Genomic DNA, 24,524 nt, shown 5'->3' with positions numbered 1-24,524 from the left:
TCCTCTTATCGGGGTTTATGAAATAGGCAATTAAACCTGACGTATAACCCATTTTGATGGATGCTGGCCCAAAGGGTTAAAATGACGGATAACTGCTTCAAGATAATTAACTGAAAACAACTTGTTAGGCCTAGTTTATGTGTTATACATAAAGAATCATATATATACACTATAGTAAAACCAAAAAAGTTAAAACAAATGTTATTGAAAAACAAACATAAGTAACCGAATAAATCGGAATTATTGTCATATCCAATCAAAAGATACATGGAACTAACCTGATGCCTTCATGCAATAATATTTTTTTTAAATATTCAAAATTACGCAGAACTTCCGATTGCCTAAATAAACTAGAGAGCATAGAGTAAAAAAAAAAATCCCCTATCAACCCCTATACAGAAAACCTTAAACTGAATACCCAACTTCAGTTCAGCCATATGAGTATCTAGAATGCAGGAGAAGATAACAAAAGATGAAAGAAGAATAAGAAAAGAGGACCTACTACATTTCAGCTCTATTCATATCTGGAAAGCCTGAAAAGCGCGGGTCAAGAAGGACAAGGACAGTGCGTGTTTTCGCGTTGACACGAACAACGGACTCAGAGGATTGGGGGGTGGGGCTGGGGGACGAGAGGATGCTCACATAAGGCTGACCATGAAGCAAACCTCCTTCGGAATATCTAACAGCTGTAGGTGAAGGCTGCTCGGATGCCTTAGCACTGCCAAGAGAAAGGGACTGGACACAGGTGTATTTACTCTCCTCAAAATGCGAAATCACTGTTGCTCCTGTACATATATTAGAAGAGACAAATTTATGTGGGATTTAAATATCTTCGTCCCTTAATGGTGATCAAGAACCAGTGACGACCTATTTAGCAAGTAAACAGCACATTTCGATCTTGACCCGTTCTGACGCAGCCTGCAACTTCCTTGCCAATTAGCTAAATACCCATCTTCTTAAAATCAACATTTTTACCTGCGGCCAGATGACCTTCTTACCAAAGGAAACTTAAAGGGGCAGGGGGGCATGTTGTAGGCAAGATATCGCCGAGCTCACAGTTTTACTGTAAATGAGAGATCCCACCCGACGCCTTTTAAAGACGGCGTGTCCTCAAGCAAGGTCAGGTTGAAATTCATGGTGTGCAGTTATACGGGATGTCGGTTACAGTCAAGTCCTATTAATTTGCATATCCTCATTTTTAATAGTACCTTACAACGAAAACAATGTGCCTAGAGAGAGAGAGAGAGGAGAGAGGAGAGAGAGAGAGAGAGAGAGAGAGAGATGGCACAATGTTTCTGATTATACATATATACATGTATATACATACATAAATACGGAGGTTTGAAAAATCTTTTCAAGATACAAATAACGACGGTAAATTAGTAACAGACCCCTAGGATTATGATGATACTGCATTATATCCATGAGAATACGTTGAGAAGTATCATCGTCTGTAATCCCAACTGCAGTTATGAAGACTGTCATAAAAGAACCATTATTTCCCTTTTGCAATAGAACTTTTAGTTTTCTAAGAAAAGTATTGTGCCGGCTTAGTCTGTCCGTCCGCCTTCAGATCTTAAAAACTACCGAGGCTTTTTTTTTTCTTCTTTTTTGCTGATAGGTAAGATGGGAGAAAGAAGAATCGTACTTCTGGATGCACCATAGGTACCAACAACATAGACCACCACCGGACCGTGGCTGAGTTTCATGGGCCGTGGCTGAAGCCACCACCGGACAGAAAACTCGATTTCTTCGGCGCATTCTTTACTTGTTTTCAAATATTGCCCGTGCCATACAGCAACAATTACTCAATCATTTTTTAACAATAACAGCCTCATCAAGGTTAGCTTGGCTTCCCGCCCCTCTGGTCTTCGCAGAATTACATCACTGCAAGTTCTTGAAAAGTTACATCCCAAGATGAAATGGCCTTCTGTCAATAATTTTCTCTGTACCGTAACTTTATTCTGTCTGGGAGGAACTGCGTGCTGTTTATAACACCAAGAACCCGTACTTGTAAATGACAAACAACTAAACCAGAGCAACAACTTCAGACAATAGTGGAGAAACACCCTTAACATTACTAGGCCACAAGAGCTAAATTGTCCTTTTCTTCGATGGCTGCACCATAAAGAAGAGCAGTTCATTGACGTCCTTACTTTGCCTGCTTAAAGTTCGGGCATCTTTTCGTTTTTCTTCGTCACTCTTTCTGCTGAGTTTGGTCTTCATCAATGAGCTAGAAACACCTTTTTAATTCTGCGTTCCAATTTTCTGGTGAGAGCGACAATTCACTACAGTGAGGCCGTAAAACGAAAGCAGGTAACGCTTACTTCCAAAGTTAAACAGTGAAGTTACACCGATGGTCAGTAGTTGGATGAGTGACCACCAAAAAATGACAGACAATAATTGTTTATAATACATCTAGTCTCTCTGTTACCTCTGTTACCCAAGTTAAGCAACTTTTGGTCTGGTCAGTTACCAGAATGCTAAACGCCGTTGTGACAGAAACTCCAGTGACCGTTGTAAGACTGTCTGGTGCGAGTAACGATAGTTCACGTAAAGCTAATGGATTGAATTAGCAAATTAACTGTGCATTTAATATAATTTTTCTAAATACATTTTTCCTCGTATTATGAAAATATTTTACAAAACACAACCACCTTCATTTTTGGTAATATTCTAATATTACTACCTCCTCAAAATTTATTAAGAGAACATACTTCTTTCAAGCCCTGACAAATCATCGGCTATCAAGTGAACTTGCCATAATTCTGAAAGTTTAAAAAGTTTATATCAACCTACAATATTAAAGAATCAAACACAGGGAAACCATTTCCATAGTAATATCGAATTTGTGGACGCCGTGTTTAGTACTATAAGACAAATTATTACATTAATTAATAAACGATATTTTCGTGCGGACGTCTACTTTTCTTTGCATGAGTTTACCCCGGCCTTTGACATAGCAGGTTTAATCCCTAGTAGTACATATTACCATCTCTTTTTGTGCTTAGTCATCGTGGAATAACCTCTAGCATATATGCAAATAATATTTTGAACAGAAGTAAAAATAGTTCCTTTTAAGTTGAATGCAATAGCATTGCATACAAAAGAATTATTATCCCCTTTAAATTATGGCTATACGACACACTATTTCATTATCTATCAAAGATACAATTAGTCCATATAGTACAACGCACCTTCATCAAGAAAGGAACAATTACAAATGCATAGTCATTTACTTATCGATACATTGAAATTAATTTAGCTAGAGATGTCAAAAGAGTTATCAATATAGAATGTCTGATAACCAATTACCAATGAAAAACATCAGCACAACTCGAACATTTTTTTACTCTCTCCTTTCTTTGACCCCTGCAGTTGAGCAAAAATTATTACCTACGCAAACTCCATTTCTATAGCTAAAACTGTTCCTTTCTTCCCACACAGTAACTTTGGAATCTCCTCTTGCTTCTGTTTTTCCACCTTTTTACATCTCAGCTTTCGAGAAGCGGTTTGTCAATTACTAGAGTTATCTCACTTCCTTCGAGTTTGGTCTACCAAAGGGCATGAGGTTGATCATCCAGGTAATCAGCAATCATCGTTATGTGGCTATACCTTTAAAAAGATGAATGGCGGCCCTCAGAAGTCTATCAAAAGTTCCCGGTACGCCTAGTCTACTATCGAAATTTATCGGAAGGGGATGGATGGAAAGTGGGTGGGGGAGGGGGCAACAAAACATTTTATATATAACAAAGATAACAAAACGATACTATGAATATTGATCAACTGCCTACCAAATAATATTAATAATAATAATAATAATAATAATAATAATAATAAGAAGAAGAAGAAGAAGAAGAAGAAGAAGAAGAAGAAGAAGAGAGAGAGAGAGAGAGAGAGAGAGAGAGAGAGAGAGAGAGAGAGAGAGAGAGAGAGAGAACTGATAAAAGGATATAAAACAACACTTCAAGCCTTATACGATGAGATTTGCTATTTACCTTTTTTTTTCCAAATATACACATTCAGCATTAAATAATTCTAGCAACAAAACTGAATAAAACTACAAAAATGGACTGAAAATTTAAGGTTATACGAATATAACCAAAGATCGTCAGATAATCACAAACGTAAAGAAACTTAGAATTTTATAATGATCACAATTTCATTATTACTGTCTTTGAACTGATAAAAGCCAAAAAAGACCACTAATTTGCTGTGCAAGCTACATAAATCAGAATGCCGGCACGGTAAAATTAGACCAAGGTGTAAAATCAAATAATTTTAAATGTAAGAAAGGCGTATAATAATAAACATCCATTTAAAATAAACTTACCCGGAAATCAAAAGCTGATAACGGTTCAACATATGAAGTTTATGATAAAAACTAAAAAAATCTATCTAATGTGTCTGAGACTAAAATATAATCATAAAAATTAATATGCCAATTATAATCATAACAAAATAATTTTTTCATAAGGCTTCTGAATACAATATCAACACCAAAACTAACTGCAGCTAAGTATAAAACTGCTACCAAAACAGAACACTTTTTCATATACGCTTTGGCTGCAAAATTATTATCCTTTCCATGTGACATGTATTATGCACAGTGGCGTCAAGGAGCGCTTGACAGTCAAGGCTCAATAACACTAGTCAATACAGAGCAAGGCAGCTTGCATGCATGAGCGCAGACCTTCATCGTGTAAGTGACACAAGAGGTTAGCCTGAAAAAATGTGACTCCTGTGAATACTAAAGGCCATACGCCTACATGATGAACAAATCAAAGCATCTCTCTCTCTCTTCTCTCTCTCTCTCTCTCTCTCTCTCTCTCATCTCTCTCTACTCTCTCTCTCTCTCTCCCCCTCTCTCTCTCTCTCACCTCTCTCTCCTCACACACACACACACAAACGCGCGCTCGCAAGGCAAAGCATCTGAAGTAGATAGGCTAGCATGCTTATCTACTATTTCCCCTTAACAACAAACACGTTCAGAGATTTTTTCCGGTTCATTCAAAAAGCAAGTCCTCGACTATGTGTTCGAGCTCATTCTAATTTCATTGATATAAGGATAATGTTCAACTCCAAAAGAGAGAAGCTGTACGCTCTTTTCAAGGGAACTGTCATTTCTTGCCTTGAAAACAGAGCAAGAACTCAGATAAAGGCAATAAACAACAATTAAGGGAGATGTCTCATATCTGAAAAAAATTGCTATATATTTCTTGCAAATAATTATCATTAAATGGCCCTTATTATATGCATGAGTACATATCTAAATAGAACTGCAGAAGATTCAATTGCCCATCTGTGAAAAAGACGTAGTAATCCTGTACAACACGCCAATCTCATTCTGCGAACCCAAAGTTCACAAGATACCTAATTACTCCTTATCTAGATGGCTAACATGACTGATAATGACTTGAGGAAGCTACGCACTCAGTTCGTCCATGGTCCATCCCGTACTGGGATCCAAAGTTTACGCTGTCAAACTCATTGTTCCGAAATAAGATCCGTTAACCTCCCTTAGGGCAAATGCCGAATCCGTAAAAAGAGGAGTCTAAGAGACTGATTAGTTTCTCAGCCTCTTGTATAAATCAAAGCCAATGTGCGAATGGTCGGCAGCTTGATGATGATTGGTTGAAAGTAACATGCCCTGCCCAAATGGCATTGTATATTTCACAGAATTACGTAGGGATTGGAATCAAAGCTTATCTGATAACCAAAATTTCTCTCTGCTAATAATGCCACAGAGTTCAGAAACTACGAAAAAAAATGTGTTCGTAACTGGGACAAGGCATCAGTTTTTAGAAGGAACACGAGATTAACATTTTCTAAAGAGTAGGCCGCTCTACTGACTAGGAACTGATAAAAACGACTACAATTATGAAAAGATCAGTTAATTAAAATGGAACAGCAACTGTCGGTTTTGGTGAGCCCCGTTACAGTTTATAGTTCACCTTACCCCCAAAGTTGATGCGTCCTACTCTCTCAGGCAACCATGCAACTTTTATATATATATATATATATATATATATATATATATATATATATATATATATATATAATATATATCCCTTCTTCGACTAATATTTTCCTTGTATTCCTATTATCCTAGTTTGTTTCATTTTCTAAAAGAGATACCGATATTTCTCTCAGTATGCATTTTACCAAGTGATAATCGTCATAAAATCAGTTAAACACACACACACACACCCATATATATATATATATATATATATATATATATATATATATATATATATATATATATATATATATATACGTGCGTGTACTTATGTGCATGTTTTCCACAAATATGACAAGAACACGGTAACCTGCGCCTAGCGTATTTCCCTAACTGAAATTCAAGTTATTCAAGAAAATTTCGTTCTCATTATAGCCTTATGTAATTTTATGTTATGTACTACTAATCTTATCACTTCTTTACTTAATTTGTGTTACTCTTCATTAGGGGAAGGTACTATAATGGAAGGGTTCTCTCTCTCTCTCTCTCTCTCTCTCTCTCTCTCTCTCTCTCTCTCTCTCTTCCTTTCTCCCTCTCTCTCTCGCTCTCGTTCCCCCCCCTCCTCTCTCTCCTCTGTCCTCAATTCCTCTCTCTTCGATCGTCTTCAATTCGATCTCTCGTCTCTCTCTCTCTCTCTCTCTCCCTCTCTCTCTCTCTCTCTCTCTCTCTCTCTCTCTCTTTTTCTTCCCAAGTACATAAAGATGTCAATCTTTGGATGGTGTTAGCACTTTTTGCCATGATGTTGCTGGTACTTTGTCTTTTGTTTTTCTATATCTTGCCCTTTTTTTCCTAAACCTATCTAATATTTCATGTAAGCATAATTTACACCTGACTGCGGAATACTACACCTGCTCATAAATGAATGGACATGTATCCTAAAGCTTCCAAAAGCATAGGTCTAGATCAAATTAATCTTAATGGACCTAACTTCATTTTTATTTCAAATTCAATGGCAATAATGATGACTTTGAAAAGGCATAAAAATATACATCAATAAAAAATTCTGTCAATTTAGATTAACGTTTTAAAGTGCCTCAGTGCTTTGAAAGGCCCAAAAAACCTATTTCCTAGAGTATCAACTTGAAATGTTTTCCCGCCAAAAGACAGTTCGGAGCCAAAATTCGGTGTATGAACCTTATTACGTGAATACTGAATGATAAGTAACACAGGACACAGTTCAACGTGGCTGTAAGTCACGGGTTATTATACACTTCTAAGGATGGTTTAGTTCTACACAGTAACTTAAAAAGTACATACAGTAACAACGTTAAATTTCAGTGTGCCATCAAGCTGCTTTGATTGCACATTTAACAGATTTTCAGAATTCACTTAACGACATTATTTCACTCATATTAGAATGATTAAGGACATTTCAGTGCAGCAAATATATTCTGAAGTAAATTATAATTACAATCAACGACCTCAGCTTAATGGCACGATAGACTACAAAAATTACGAATGTTCATTATAGTTATTAATTAGGTATAGGTACAGACCCTTGTAATAAATAGATGAAAGTGCAGCTTATTATTTTTTTCACATTAGTTCAAGGTGACTGATTTCAACGAATAGGATAACAATAAATCAACGTGTCTTTTCAAACTGCGAATTTAATTATAACGCGTATGTGGAAATATGCCTAATCCCTAAAATACAAACTATGGGAATTACATAATAATGTATTCAAATAATGTATGCATGTGTATCGTGCATATATGTATGTATGTATGTATGCCCTTAATTAAAGTTTATATTGAACCATATGAAAATAAACTACAACAGGGTCCAAGTATGTGGGTTTGCTTTTGCAACCAGATTATAGGCCTAGGTTTTAAATTTATGCAGCAGTGCTATAATCTTAAAATGACAGGTTACCAAGTGCCGTTTCCGTTACCTTAATTATGACAGCATTGTCATATGAATTTGAGACCGTCTCTCTTACCTGGAAACTGAATTCAGTCAAAACATTTCATCCAGGTAAACAGAAGTCGAGAGTTCAAGTTACTGCAAGCAAGTTGGTCTAAGCCCAGAGGAAATAATAAACTTGTAACAATGGCTTAAATTCAACCACTGAGCATCGGCGATATCAACAGTGAATACAGGGGTTCAGAGGGAATGATAATCTTCAATTAATAGCACCGGAGTTAATAATATCACACACTTGGATCGATTAAAAACAGGCAATCAAGTCATCCACTCCTTCGAAGGATATGGCGCATAGCTTTCCGATCACACAGTTCGAGATACACTGACTCGCTCCATGCCAGTCAGTCACTCGCGGCCGCGGGTCGCGGCTCGCGTTGTTTCCATTCCAAGTTAGCCCAGCTGATAGTCTTGAAAAGTAATGACTACAAAGGAAAATTGCTGTTTCTTATATGTCATTTTCAAGTGTCATGAAACTGGATGGTAATATCACGAATAAACGATGGAAAAACAAAAGGAAATGTTTTAGAACCACGCAAACATTACCAAATTTATGACATTACACTACAGTGATCACGTTACTTCATACGTCCGCCAGCAGTGCGCGACCCATTGCTCCCGAATGCTCTAACAACTCGTATCTAAAGCAAAATATATTCACTAATTATCAAAACACTTTAGTTAATCACTTTACTTTAGCGTTGGTCTGGGTTGATGAAAAGCAAGAGGTCTTTCCAGCATAAAATACATTTACTAACACAAAATAAAGGCTATGCTCATGATTTACCTCTGTAATGTAAGGAATTTTACACTTGGCAATCCAAATGTCATTGTTATTAGAAGCACTTTATAAGGAGACAAATGATAAGCATGGAAAGGAAAGCATAATTAAATCAAAGCGAGAGGAATATAATAATCAAATGTATTGATAACCAGACTTGGCTCCCCAGGTCTATATATTATATAGCAAGAAGACTCGGGGTCGCTTCCCGAGTAACTCGAGTGAATTTATTCTACTGAGCCTCTATTGAGCTAAGAATTATATACTTTATTAGGTTGGTAGTCGAACGCGTTGATTCGCCATTATGGTGATAAAGTTAACTAAGGTAGCAAGCAAAAATAAACAAACACATGTAGTAACTTTTCATTCCATTCTAATGCTATACCTTATTCGGCGTTAATCCTAGCTGCATCACTTTTACTTTCTAACATCTGTGCATTTGATCAGCAAGACATACAGAGACTGGTCCGTAGAAACCTATATGAGCCGCTTTATACATAATAAAAAGGATTCCGGGGAAGAGGTGTGGAGAGAAGGGTTAGTAAATACGGTGTATGGAAACAACTATTAGGGATGAAATGAATTTCTACCTGTTAAGTTTAATAAAGCCTAATTTAGTATGTGGCTAACAGAAGCTTAAATAGAATGGCCTACAATTTTTGTTGAGTATGGTCAAGTCTAAGTTTAAAGCCATGTAAAAATAGAGCCAAAAAAATCATCTATAAAAAACGGGATTTTTAAAAAGTAGCACGACGGGTCGCAGAGTACATTCATGGAAAATATGAAATGGCATCCAGCCTGAGATGAATATTAATGATGGCGTCATATAGAGCTCTCTCTCTCTCTCTCTCTCTCTCTCTCTCTCTCTCTCTCTCTCTCTCTCTCTCTCTCTTTCAGTGTGTGTACGTGTGGCAATGTCTTTTCTAATGGTCCTAGAAAGATTGCACGAGTGAAGAATAACGCAGTCAAAAACTTATGTTAAAAAGTTCCTACGATTACATATACGAGTATATATATATATATTATATGATATATATATATATATATTATATATATATATATGTGTGTGTGTGTGTGTGTGTGTGTGTGTGAGTGGTGGGTGGGTGTGTGTGTGTGTTGTGTGTGTGTGTGCGTGTGTGTATTTGAATTTTGATTATATTTATTTTTCAGTATGATACATCTCGCAATAAGAAAACTTCTGACCTATTATTCAGTACTTCATATGACATCTTCGATACTTAAGATATTCTATTATTTTGTAATGTTCCTTTTCAGACTTCTCCTATGCGATCTTTATATAATATATATATATATATATATATATATATATATATATATATATATATATATATATATACGTCACGACAGTCCCTTTGCTTATAGATATCGGTGCCATAAGTTAAGGGAAATATCTGGCTGGAAATAGGAATGCAGTTTGTCTCACGCTAGAAGAGTCATTAATAAGAGGTTATGACCTCCGGTGGTTTTAAAAAAATGCTCTCCTGATGACAGGGAAATCTTCTGTGTTTTTTAATCGACCAGCAAAGAACTGTCAGTTATGGGACAGGTACACAAGTATATCTTTGCCAACACCTCTTGACTTAGCAATAAGGGAACAATACGAAAATTATACATGAAACGTAAAGTTTACAGCAGAATAGAGACTGCGAAGTGAATCTTTCGGTTTTGATAGGGACGATGTATACAACGCTTAGAAGAAGAAAGAGGAATTACACGAAACGTAACTGAGAGTCAAGCCTTGGTTTGTGTCATATCAACACGGCCTTAGAGAGGAGTGAACTAGACTCTGTTTTTTTTTCCATCTGTCCATCCGCCTGTGGTGTTTTTGTATGGTAACACTGCGTCCCGGGCTTTAGATAGTTACGCTATTTGTAAGTTTTAGGTAAATAAAAGGATATCTGGCTGTACATTTGCAACTGAAAAGTGTTTTAATAATTTACTGTATGCGAATTACACCGTTAATATTCGAAATAGGATATTATTGTAATCATTGAATGTAAGCTGAATGTAACTATCTAAAGCCCGGGACGCAGTGTTACCATACAAAAACACCACAGGTGGATGGACAGATGGAAAAAAACAGAGCATAGTACCAGTGTGCCTTCTATTTCTTGTCGGTCGGTGCCTCTTTTTGAAACTGAAGATGGCAACGGAGAGAGTGTATTGATGGGAGGTGCTGACCGTCAAGCAATGAGAGTGAAAGTAGAATAGAACATTTTAAGTGTCAATGAAATTCTGCCTGATTTTGGTGATGGGGTTATTGCTAGGTGGTTTGGGGGTTGGGGGGGGGGGGGGGGCGACGGGAGAGTTTGGTAACTGTGTAGGTTAATTTGAAAGTAAAATTTGGTGATCGGAAAACTGAGATTCATTAAAGGCCACATGTTTTTCTATTCAATTAATAAATCGTAGATATTTTTGTAAGACATATACAAGTGATGTAAAATATGCTAAATTATGTTAGTTATAACAGAAGACAAATGATGTATAATTGCAATTATAATTATAATAGTTCATCATTATCAGAGGTCAAAAGTGACGTCATTAGCTTGTTGCTGCACTATCTAGTTTTGTTTGCATTTCTCGCGTACAATAGACCGCTTTTGGAAACCTATGATATCCTGTTTTAATGACAAATCAAATTTGAATTGAATTCTGTAACTTTATCGTCAATATAAGTAACGACAACTAATTCAAGTGACCTGAACTATCATAAGTTATTCCAGTAATATAGTTCACTGAATTCATTAGCCAAAATAAGCTCTCCGAGGTCATATGTGAGAAAGAAATTCTTTATCTATTTTCTTTTTTCAGGATTCAAGCCTTTCATTCCAATAAAAAAAAGGATTTTTAATAACCTAACTGGGAGTGCTTTGATTATGATATCATGAACAGCTTGCGAAAGTAACAATGAGAAATTAAATAGAAAAAAGTTTTTTTGTAATCGTTTAACTTTGGCGATGTTTGAGGAAAAACTGCGATTCATGAACAGCTAATGTACTAAGCTCTTCCATTTCAATTTGATTTTTTTTTGGGCGGGTGGGAGTTTGTTTAACAAAGGGGTTCATTTCTCATTTTAGTTTCCTGTAAAAGAAACATTTCTCATTTCAGTTTCCCGTAAAAGAAATATTTCTCATTTTAGTTTCCTGTAAAAGAAACATTTCTCATTTTAGTTTCCTGTAAAAGAAACATTTCTCGTTTTAGTTTCCAGTAAAAGAAACATTTCTCATTTTAGTTTCCTGTAAAAGAAACATTTCTCGTTTTAGTTTCCTGTAAAAGAAACATTTCTCATGTTAGTTTCCTGTAAAAGAAACATTTCTCATTTTAGTTTCCTGTAAAAGAAACATTTCTCATTTTAGTTTCCTGTGAAAGAAACATTTCTCATTTTAGTTTCCTGTAAAAGAAACATTTCTCATGTTAGTTTCCTGTAAAAGAAACATTCCTCATTTTAGTTGCCTGTAAAAGAAACATTTCTCATTTTAGTTTCCTGTAAAAGAAATATTTCTCATTTTAGTTTCCTGTAAAAGAAACATTTCTCATTTTAGTTTCCTGTAAAAGAAATATTTCTCATTTTAGTTTCCTGTAAAAGAAATATTTCTCATTTTAGTTTCCTGTAAAAGAAACATTTCTCATTTTAGTTTCCCGTAAAAAAAACATTTCTCATTTTAGTTTCTTGTAAAAGAAATATTTCTCATTTTAGTTTCCTGTAAAAGAAATATTTCTCATTTTAGTTTCCTGTAAAAGAAATATTTCTCATTTTAGTTTCCTGTAAAAGAAACATTTCTCATTTTAGTTTCCTGTAAAAGAAAACCGCTGAGATGGTTGTTTATCTGTCCGTCCGCACTTCTCTGTCCTCCCTCAGATCTTAAAAACTGCCGAGGCTAGAGGACTGTAGATTGGTTTGTTGATCATCCACCCTCCAATCATCAAACGTAACAAATTACAGCCATCTAGCCTAAGTAGTTTTTTTAAAATTTAAAGTTAAGGTTAGCCGTAATCCTGCGTCTGGCATCGCTATAGGTACCACAACATAGCCCACCACCGAGCCGTGGCTGAAAGCTTCATGGGCCGCGGCTGAGAGCTTCATGGGCCGTGACTGAGAGTTTCATAGAGCATTATACACTGTACAGAAAATTCGATTGCGCCGAAAAAAACTTCGGTGCATATTTAACTTGTTTAGAATTCACAAACACAGTTGGACTTTTTGCGCAGTTCACTTTTTATATTTTTAAGAGCTTATTGCGGTGCAGTCTTCTCATTTATATATATATATATATATATATATATATATATATATATATATATATACACGAGTTCCTAGATAGTTCGGAATTCTTAATGGAGCAAAATCAAAGCAATCTTGGAGAGGTTTAGTAAACAATATTGATTTCTTATAAAAAAAATTACCCTTACTACGTCTTTCATTTTCTGCACTTGACTGTTCTCTCTCTCTCTCTCTCTCTCTCTCTCTCTCTCTCTCTCTCTCTCTTCTGACAGGTTCATTCTCCATAAATCCACTATCGAGTATGTTACCCTGCCGTAGGACACCACAAAATGCGTGAATAATTTAGTGGCTAATTCTTTTAATATAAACCGACAAAAAGGAGAAAAAAAGAATTCGATAAGTATATTATAACTCACAACTATAGATAATGCATGATAATCTAAATGATTTAAGAGTACTTTTGCGAATTTAGTGTGTCATGATATCCTTATCTTTTCCCCCATAAACGAGGGTTGTCACGTTCTCGTCAGCCTCCAGCGTTCATATGAAAGCGTTGGAAGTTAGCAAACTATACTGAACCTTTTATTCTGTTATCTATCTATCTCTCTCTCTATCTATCTACACACACACACACATATATTTATATATAGTTTTAGAACGGGCAGCTGATTAACAAATTCCGAACAGTCAAATATCAGAAATCACTCTAAATCATGTAAAACATATTAATGATAAGGATTTTACTAGTATAGGCCAAACGCAAAACGAAAACGACCTAACAACCTTGGAATCCATTATGATAAAAAAGATAGTTCCGTCCTTAAATGCGCAATCCTCCTCTGTTCAGTTGTTCATCGCCTAAAGTGGTTGTTTATATATTTTTAAATTCTCTCAGTCACTGCCCGTCCTTTGCGAGGATAAGGTATAGAATAGCCTTACATTTTTAGTGTTATTTATTTATTTTTAATTTATTTTACACCTATATCGTAATTTTTGTATACTTTTTCTGTAATTTTTAAATAATTTTAATGTAACTGTACTGTAGTTTAGCGATCAGTATGTTTTTCTGTCTTAAGAGATTCATAATTTTTTTTAATGTTCTACATTCTGATGTTGATGTTCATTGATTTTTTAAATATTGCGTAATTTTTATGAATTATGCAGTGCGTAGTTTTAATGTTCGTGTGTTTATCTTTAATTATAGCCTTGAGAATGCGACTATGAGTCGTGAAACGTCGACGAAATAAATGTACGATGCCTTTCCTTATGGTTCCCCTGATGAGATGTACATAGAGCTACAGCTCCGTCTTCTAAGGATATATATATATAATATATATATATATATATATAGTATATATATATATATATATATATATATATATATATATATATATATGTGTGTGTGTGTGTGTGTGTGTGTGTGTGTGTGCGAGTTTGTGTAAATAAACTTTCTGTTAAAACAGGATACGTCTCAAGTATAAAAGGCCTTTTATACTTGATATATATATATATATATATATATATATATATATATATATATATATGTATATATATTCAAAATGTCAGGCATACACGTAAGTGGATGTATACATGATGCAGTAAAAGCGTAAAGTATCTGGGAGTGATATTAAAAAAATCATTCAGATGGTTATTTTACTTGGAGAAAGAATTTAATATAAGGTGAATATAATAGGTTTATCAAAAATGATCTTTTTAATGAATGATTTCCGATATTTTACAAAATAACGAAAACTTTTTTATATGTATATTTCACTTTATTCTGTGTCATTCTGTCCCCAGAATATGCATCAAATACACGAAAGTACTTGGCACTCTTACGTCTCTGTGGGCCTCTAGTCGACCCTTACAAACCTCATCAAATCTTGACTAAGACAAAGGGCCCGTTCTACCACAAAGCCACCTAAACCGAACTAAACTAACTAGCCACCAAATCACAGGAATATTTATGATTTTAAAGTATAAAACAATTCATATATACGGCCTTTGGAGTGCAGACTGAGTAGACTTGTTAAAGTAAGAAAAATGGGATCCTTGTCGAGCAGTAACTGAACCATTAGGTAATTGCTGGCTCGAAGTTGTGGAACAGGTGTTGGAACGGAAAGGCATTGATATACAGGGAGATTGAGAGTGTGTAAGCAAAGCTAGGGGCAAGCTGACGTGTTGCTGATGAGCCTGCTATTTGGATATATATATATTTTGTGACTGACGTTGCAGAAATTTTCCACAAGAGGTCAAGCAGTTACAGGATGATCTTGGCGATGACTTGCACTGTTATTGTCGTAGAGCTTTGCTCTCTTTGGGACACACACATACGCACGCAAGGTTAAAATTGTCGACCCTTAGAGTAAATTACTTCAGTTTCCCTCAAATTCCATTAATTATTAGACTGGACAGACTACGAGACGAGTAACAGAACACGTAAGTCATATTTACAGACTTCAATCAAGGATTCCAAACTAGAGCTTAGTAAACAGGACTCCCTGGTTCATAATTGGCCCCGAAAGTCCAATGGCTGAGAACTGATGCCCTCGTCATTTGATAAATGACATGTCTATATTAACCCAAATATCAGAGGTAAACGCGTCCTCTTTCGTGAACTCCCTATCACCGATTTAAAAATCAATTTGTTTATTTGGAGAAATACTGTTTTGTCTTCTCTCTCTCTCTCTCTCTCTCTCTCTCTCTCTCTTAGTTATCTATCTATCTATCGATGTATGCATACATATGTATATATTATATATATATACCTTATATATATATATATATATATTATATATATATATATATATTAGAGAGAGAGAATATATATTATATATATATATATATATATATATATATATATATATATATATTATATATGTGTGTGTGTGTGTGTGTGTGTGTGTGTGTGTGTGTGTGTGTGTGTGTGTAGCCTAATGCCTAATATAAAAAAGTCAAAATAAGCATGAAATTTAGGAAGAAAAATGACTATGCTACCCATGAAGGTTAACCATACAAACTTAGCTGATTAATGTAAAAGAAAGTGCTAAAAGATCTTCAATAAGTTTCACCGCTTCACATTAATCTTAAAGTTCTGAAACATCTGTGTAAACGTAATTGCACAAACTCCTCCCGAGTAACCTTGACGCCCTTGGCAACTTGGTAGGTACCGTTTCTTTATGTCTTTGTTTAGTGATACAAATAAAACCGTATCTACGCGGCTTGGCACATGGAACCATCAAGAAAAATTATACCAAGATGCACATTTTGATTTCAATCATGTAAAAAAAAATGACTAAATTAGTTCTCTTTTACCTCCTGTCAAGTTTTGACCGGTGATTTTACTTTTTTCCTAGTGTAAATGGCTAAACTCCCACTAAGGAGAAACAGTGAAAACAAAAAACTGTAATTAATCCAGACCATATATTAGTCAGACTACGACTGAGATTATATAAAATACCGGCGACATTATGAAGAAATAAGATGACAGTACACCAATTAATTCTCAGGTGACGGCGGATAACGTGCCTAGAAATATTTACAATTCTTCCTTCTTAGCGAAGCAGTCTTCTTCTTCTTTGTTACCTACGCAAGGCTACTGCTGCCGAATCATCTTGTCAAACAGTGGTTTGTATTTTGATTGGTTTTGGTGATGTTACAATTTTAACTTTGTTATAAACGATTCTAGCTTGAAAAAATAGGTATTTATTGTTAGCAGTAGGTTACGATGGCCCATCCCTGAGTGCACTGAACTGTAGGGTTTCCACAGGCTGGCCCCCAGCAGGCTATAGTAGTAATACCGTGTCATACCTTCGGCTAAAGGCCTACCTGGTAGGTTGCTTGGAAGGCTGCCTCCTCTAATTGCGTAACATGCGGATAAAAATATAATTAAATTAGAATATTATAAAGGTACATCCAATTAAAAACTGTTACCTACCTCTTAGCTATTCTCATTCTTACTACCTAGCTAGGTAGGTTACTGTAGAGTGGACCTTCTGTCGTTTTGTAACTAGACTGTAACCTGTAGGCTAACTGGCCTACACTCTGGAATACTGACTGATATGCTTATCCTATGTGATTTATGTCCAGAGAGACAAGTAGTAGCTATAGGTATAGGCTGATCAATTGAATTTATCTCACTGATCAGAAGGATGCTTGCCTATGGTTGTATAGTATGTCGAATAGCCTAGCCTAACCTGTTACCTTTGGGGTTGGCTTCATTGCATCTAGGTAGTAAGCAAAGCAATATTAGGCTAGCTCCTTTTACAGATTAGTCTACCCCACAGCAAGTCTCACATTTCTTGCTTTATGTAAAGGCTTTAATCTACTCAAGAACAATGGTTTTCTTTTTCACATTAGCAGAAACTTGATGGGAGCTTCTACCATTCTTGGTTTCATTTAATTTGAATGCACACCAATGTATTGATCATAACCTAATCCATCCTGCAGCATTAAGTCTTATTTAATTTGTCCAAGTGTGTTCTGACATGGCCTTAGGAGAGGGCATTCACCCCTGGAGCACCTAAGTACCAGCTGTCAGTGAACCTTGCAATGGCACCATGGAACTCTTGTCTGCTTACTGTTTCTTTGAGTGTAAGCTATAAGCTAACATTAATTGCACAATATCTGTGGCCTTAGCAAAGCAAAGGTTACATATCTTTCCAACAAAGAAATTGGGATGTTTGATATAAAGAGACACCACTGTCTTATGCTTGCTTTGAGGATATGCTTCAACTCCAATATTGTAACTTTCCTGTGGCATATATACCTAAGTGGGAGTTCATTTTCATAAACCAGTCATCAATTTCTGAGTCCAAGAGTGGGGCATTTTCCTAATGGCCATGGATATTTTTTCATTTATTAATTGGTTGTATAAGGAACCTGAGAAGGATTTTCTAATGTGGGTTATCCGTTCTTAGTTGTTAGTCCAGCAACTTGTCATGCATATACTGAGGAGACAGGAGTTTGCCATTATTCCAGAGCTTGTCAAGCTCTGGAATATTGTCAGAAAGACTGGGCCCTAGGTAATTTTAACTTACCTGGATAATTTTAAGGTAGTTTATGGGTCAAATTTCCCTCTTTAGATCAAAATAGGAGACTGCAGTGTAATAGAGGTTAGATAAGGATAAACATTTGTAACAATCATTTGATGTAACTTGATATATACGTATACCTATTTCTCCAATATTCAAATACATTAAACAAAGCAAGCAACCAGGCTTAATATGGACAAGATTTCATCTAATGATATTGTTAAAGTCTGAATCCATTCTTCTTGCACTGACATGGTTAGGTTCCAGGATAGATTTAGTGGAAATCAGCAATATGTATTTGATATTTAAAGATTGCCTACAAGTATTTTAAATTCTACTGTAGACTACCTTACTAAATTTCTTATATCCTTCATGAAGTGGATTTTTATAATACAGTAATATTATTTACAATCCACAATATTGTAAAATCTTTTTACTATTTATCATGTATAATATATATATATATATAGGTATATTATCTAGTATATATATATTATATAATATATGTATATATACTATATATATATATAGGTTAATATAAATAATAATATATTAATATAATTAGTGTATATATTATAATAATATATATATAAATATATATATATAATATATATAGTATATATAGATATATAATATATATATATATATATATATATATATAAGGGAATTGCAGTCTTTGTGTTTGTCTGTTTATTTGCTATGCAAGGCCAGACTATGAAAGCTGGATCTACCAAATTTTTACCATAAATTCCCCTTCCCCCTAAGGTTTTAGTCATAATCCAAAATTCGAGGTCTGTTTCTAATGGGGTCATAACCCCCTCTTTTTCATACCCCCTCATTTTTTACAACTTTTGGAGTTGATGTCTATGTAGAAGTGTTTCTGTAGGTACAAACAAGCTTCCCACAATATGGGGGCCATAAGGCACCCACAGTAGTAAAGGGAGACAACCCCCCCCCCCCCCCCCCGGGAAATTGGTATCCAAGGGTTTCCCACAATATTAGGGGACAGGAGGCCTACGCCCTTTCAATTTACCAACCAGGGGAGAAGGGGGTCGTTGCCTACCTACCTCAGCCTTCATAGCTGCGACCCCCTTTGTGAATTAGGGTCCAAAGGGTCAAAGATGGGCCTGGTGCATTCAATTGTTCTTACACGTTATACAAGTAACTGCTTGTCCGATAGTCAGGAGTCCCACCCAACTGGACATAAACATTCCGCTTTGCTTTTGATTGCCGTCATGTGTAGACCTTCTCTCTGCCCGTTTCTGTCATGAGATTGCTAATTTCTTTGTTTTGTTTTCTTTTGAGTGTATTTGTAATTATTTGGTTATTTGTGTGTTTGTATGGATATGATGCAAACCCACGAATCAAATAAGCCTACTCTTCCCTCATCTATGCGGCGATTATACCCTGGAGTTGGGAACAGGAAATGTGGAGCTTTCCACTCCATTGATGATGTGGACCCTCATGCCCTCTGTGTGAGATGTCGAGGGAATGCAATATATCAGAGACCTGTGACACTTATATCTCTTGGTCGGAGGAGCAGTGGGAGAGAGACGAGGGTAGGAAGAAGCCGCGCAAGTCTGCTAAGGCATCATCGGAAAGCTCTCCCTCGACTCCTTTGGTGACTGATACGTCGTCTTCTTTCCTTCCTCCACATAAACTCCCCGTCTTGCGCTTTTCCCTTCGGGGGACATGTCTCTCTCCGCCTCTTCACTCGATCTGTTGAGTGCAGAGGAAGGAGGGAGACATGCCGACCTGGAGTTGTACTTGGGACTTCTGTCTGCTCAGTGGGGGATCCTTCCCCCTCTGGGCGAACAGGAACTCCCCCCATTAACCCGACTTTTGCTTCTTCTTCAGGTTTGTCTGCCTCCGCGGGTGTGGATCTGTAGCATGTATGGCGAACTTTGAATCTACCTGGCACTCCTACAATAAGGGGACTGCTTCACCATCTCGTAGCTGAGTCGAGGATGAATACAATGCTCTCGACACCTGGGTATGCAATTCCATCCTTGCTCTTATGCTCTTAAGACCCCTTCTCTCTGTCTCTGCAGTTAAAGGATATAGAACTGCTTTGGCTTTAGTCCTTAAGCTGCGAGGGGTGGACATATCCTTTTCCATGGAAATATCCCTCCTTATGATGAACTTCAAGAGGTCTTGCCCACTGAGGGAACTCAGGCCCCCGAATGGGACGTGATTCTTGTCTTAAGGAGTTTGACTCGTAGACCCTACAAGCCTCTCCGGGAGTCGTCAGACAGGGATCTGACCCTCAAGACCGTCTTTCTGCTAGCCCTGGCATCGGCAAAGAGAGTAGGGGAACTTCATGGTCTCTCGTTTAAAGTTAGACACTTGAGGGGATGGGGATTGGTTATGCAATTTCATCCTGGATTTCGAAGCCAAGACTCAGAACCCCTCAGTCCCTGACGATAGGTTCAAGTCCTTCACGATCCCCTCCCTAGAGGACTTCACTGGTAACACTGCGGAAGAGATGCTACTTTGTCCTGAGTGTCAACGCCTCTTCGTTAGCACCGGGGTAATGAAGAAAGAAGTGTCCAAGAACACTATTTCCTCTGGCTTCGTGAGGTGATCAGGAAAGTGTACAAGTCGGAAAGGAGTTTCGACAGCGGTACCTTTCGCCCGAGAGCCCACGAAGTTAGGGGTATAGGTCCTACCCTTGCATTTCGCAAGAACTTGTCAGTTGCACTGGTGATGAAGGCAGGGGTGTGGTCCCAAACCACCTTTACCTTTGGGATATTGCCCACAGGTCCTTGGACACTTTTTCCTTGGGACACGTGGTGGCTGCTCAACAAATTGTGTAGTTTACCCAGCTCCTCTAACGGGACAAGGTTGCATCTTGTCCTTGTGGTAACTGTATGAATGGAGAGTGAATGAGAGTGTGACTGGCTTCTCTTCCTTCTTCTTCTCTCATCCTACGGGCAGAGAGTGTCGGTTGTCACATGCTGGAGAGGGCGATGATGCAGGTAAGCTATGTGACTGAGCTCCATTCTATCCCTTTCATTAGGGATAGAAGCAGGTATCCCTCCCTTCCCTAACAAGGGGAGAAGTGGACAGCAGTAAGAGACAAACCCAATGCTATATATTTGGCCTCTTACTCACAACTGTAGTTCTTGTTTGCTATTCATAAGAAATACGCATGCCTCCCTCTTATGAATTGGTTCAGAGGTCTGCCCATTGGTCTTGCAGTGGTCTCACTCTGATCATTTGGACAGAGTGAAGGATCCCCCCCTTGCTCTTACGCTCTTACGACCAGGGAGGGAACCTTGGTTGGGCAAACACCGATCTGTTCACAAGACTCGGATTCCTCCCACCAAACCGATGGTTTGTATAACGTGTTGGAACAAATCACAATTTTTGAAAGTAAATTGTATTTTTCCTAACTATACAAACCTGAGGTCCTTTATATTTAGGCCCACCTCATGCCACCCCTCAATCTGTTCCTGGGCCTGAAGCAAAGTAGAATGTTTACGTCCAGTCAGGCGGGACTCCCAACTATCGGACAAGCAGTTACTGCCTAACTACCTTGTTATAGAATCTTACGACCAAGTTCTAGCTGGCACTGAAAGTAATTCCTTATGTGAAGGACCTCAGGTTTGTATAGTTAGGAAAAATACCATTTATTTTCAAAAATTGTGATATTTGGTACCCTGAGTTAACATAAATGACTAAAAATGTGGTTAATATCAATATCAGAGTTTAACTGGAGGCTGAGTTTTATCAAGGTCCGTTTAAGAGGGGCTCTCGTGATGGAAATCTTTCCTGCGCAACCTGTCACAACATGTATGCGCCTGCCATCTGCCGGTGGTGCCTTATTGAGCCGGCCATCAATGCAGTAGCACAATACATGCTTACCAAGCAGTTACATAATTAAAGCCCCCCCTCCTCCCCACAGATGGAAGAGTTTTTTGGAAGAAAACGAATAGGGAGGTTCTGGTAAATTGAACCTAGCAATCCTGAAAGTGGGCAGGTCCCGTTCACCTACACTTAACGTTGGCAGCGCCACCACAAAATTTGAATTTTGGACTGCCAAGGTAGGAAGCTTTCAGCTATGTAACTGCTTGGTAAGTATCTTGTGTAAACTTAGTTTTATAATAAAAATGTCATTTCTTCATATGTATTTCCTTATACTTCTACTGTAATAAGTACTGTTGGTAACTTCAGTGACCTTATTTTGACAATTTCTTTTCTCTTTATTTGATATGCATGTTTCTCCAAAGCCTTGAGTCCAGTTGTAAAAACTGGACTCAAGGCTATGTAACTGCTTGGTAAGTATCTTGTGTAAACTTAGTTTTATAATAAAAATGTCATTTCTTCATATGTATTTCCTTATACTTCTACTGTAATAAGTACTGTTGGTAACTTCAGTGACCTTATTTTGACAATTTCTTTTCTCTTTATTTGATATGCATGTTTCTCCAAAGCCTTGAGTCCAGTTGTAAAAACTTCATTTGTTCTTAATTTGGATTCAAGGCTTTGTATTGAATGTTCTCTGGAATAAAGTGATGTGTTTACCATTTCATCCTTTGTTTCAAGATCCATTTACTACAGGCAGTCCCCGGCTTACGACGTTTTGAGGTCACAACGCTTTTCAATTATATTCATCAGAAATTATTTCCAGGTTTACGACACGTTCCAGGATTACGGCGCTTAAGAATATTTGAAGGTTTTTTTAAAAGAAAAATGCAATTTACATAGTTTTTAATACAGCCATAGTATTAAAAGTAAGGTTTTCTTGGGATTTTTGACGATTTTCTGGCGTACAACAATTTTCGGCTTACAGCGTGTCTCCAATGGAACCCCCATCGTAAGCTGGGGACTACCTGTATATAATATGTATACAGGCAGTCCCCGGGTTACGACGGTCTCGGCTTACGACATTCCGAGGTTACGACGCTTTTCAATTGTATTCATCTGAAATTATTTCCAGGGTTACGACTCATGTTCCAGGGTTACGACGCATGTTCCAGAGTTACGACGCCTACAAATGCTGATCTGGCAGATGAAATATGACACCAAAAATACAAAATAATCAATATTTAAAGGTTTTTTATGAAAAATGCAATAAGAATGCAGTTTACATTGTTTTGAATGCACCTAAAGCATTAAAAGTAAGGTTTTCTTTGGATTTTTGACAATGTTCCGGCTTACGACGATTGTTGGCTTACGACGCGTCTCAAGAACGGAATCCCCGTCGTAACCCGGGGACTGCCTTACTTATTATTAAGAGGCATGTGTTCATTCACTCTAGTTATTTTCTTTATTCATGACCAGGAACCCAGTTTGAGTAACCACACGTATCTTTCCCTCCACTCCCATAAAGTGTACTTGTCTTTGGGTAATAAGGCATTTGTATTTTTTTTTTTTTTGAATTTACCATACGGTTCGTATTTTGACCATTACGTATACAGTAATGTTACAGTATTTTGTCTAAAAGATTTTATGAACTGGGAGATGTATTGAAGGTTCTTAATATCTTTCTGTGGATGAGATATTAATAAATTCTTAGTTGTCTTCAGTACAAATGGAAAATTATCCATTTTGTTAAACAGCCCTACAGTTACTGCCTATTCCTCTGAATATTTTTTTTTGTTTTTTTCAGATTGGTGTTGTTAATGCTGCAGAATGTCGCTAAGTGAGTAGTACAATACGTACATGTAGTTTGAAAAATTTTTTCATGAGAGGAAACCCTAGGTTGTGTATTGATTGATTAGCCTTTGTGTGATTTAGTTGGATCCTTTTTATTTCATTGTAATTTAATTTTGCTGTTTCCTTACAGTAGTAACCTTTTCTATTTTATTTTGAGACTTAACTTCATTGGAGAGGAAATGAAAAATGAAACATCTTTTTGTCAGATTGTGAACTCAAAACTTAGCGGCTCTTAGGTGTTTGGTGCAAAGTCTCATCTTCTGTGAGGAAAGTGATTACTGTAGATACAATGTTGTTTGTAACTAGCCTGAATGGTGACAGAAACTCACTTATCTAAGCTACTGACCTCCACTGAATCTTGAACGACCCTCAGTTTCGGTTATCAGCGCCAAAAAAGTTATGGCGCCATAACATACCTAACAGAGGAGCCATTAACTGGTTATTGGTGCTACAAGCACCATAAATCGCTGAGTTTCGGTTAACCCTTTAGATGCCAACGTTCCCATTTTGGGAACACTCATAAAAATTGTCCTAGAATGCTACTGAAACAAAATAATTAGCACCTTACTCTTAATATGGACTCCTCTAAGTCTATAGATGGTAAGGTAGGTCTTGTATTGCTTAAATGATACAATACTTGATAAATATATTGAAGAGAAAAATGGGAAAAATCTGTTGAAAAAGTTTTTTCGTTAAATCATTTATCTTTTGGATTAAAACAACATAATAATATATAGTTTTTTGTTCATTTTATGCACAATTACTTTATTGTATTATCATATAATAAATCTTATTTGTTTGTCTAAATCAATACAATATGAACTTTATGATCAGTGTTCCCAAAATGGGAACATTGTCATG

General features: G+C 36.7%; 2 protein-coding genes across 6 annotated transcripts in view; one reads left to right on the top strand and one right to left on the bottom strand.

Moving 5' to 3' along the window:
• LOC135221652 (puratrophin-1-like) overlaps nt 1-8,294 on the bottom strand; it is a 543,050-nt gene extending 534,756 nt beyond the window's left edge. For 2 of the 3 annotated variants that reach the window (XM_064259345.1, XM_064259344.1), the window contains exon 1: nt 7,965-8,292. The gene's annotated coding sequence lies outside the window, so the exon portion shown is untranslated. Of the gene's footprint in view, nt 1-7,964 lie in introns of all 3 variants that reach the window. The other variant, XM_064259346.1, reaches the window with a different exon arrangement.
• Nucleotides 1-24,524, top strand: part of LOC135221653 (bleomycin hydrolase-like) — a 228,735-nt gene that overhangs the window by 44,327 nt on the left and 159,884 nt on the right. The window contains exons 1-2 of one of the 3 annotated variants that reach the window (XM_064259347.1): nt 16,350-16,596; nt 23,617-23,649. In XM_064259347.1, the coding sequence (XP_064115417.1) occupies nt 23,640-23,649 (10 nt within the window). In that variant the 5' untranslated portion in view covers nt 16,350-16,596; nt 23,617-23,639. Of the gene's footprint in view, nt 1-16,349; nt 16,597-16,696; nt 16,801-23,616; nt 23,650-24,524 lie in introns of those variants that run through there. The other 2 variants (XM_064259349.1, XM_064259348.1) reach the window with 2 other exon arrangements.

The sequence above is a fragment of the Macrobrachium nipponense genome, chromosome 3, assembly GCF_015104395.2.
Source record: "Macrobrachium nipponense isolate FS-2020 chromosome 3, ASM1510439v2, whole genome shotgun sequence".
NCBI lineage: Eukaryota > Metazoa > Arthropoda > Malacostraca > Decapoda > Palaemonidae > Macrobrachium > Macrobrachium nipponense.
This window is presented reverse-complemented; position numbering and strand designations above follow the sequence as displayed.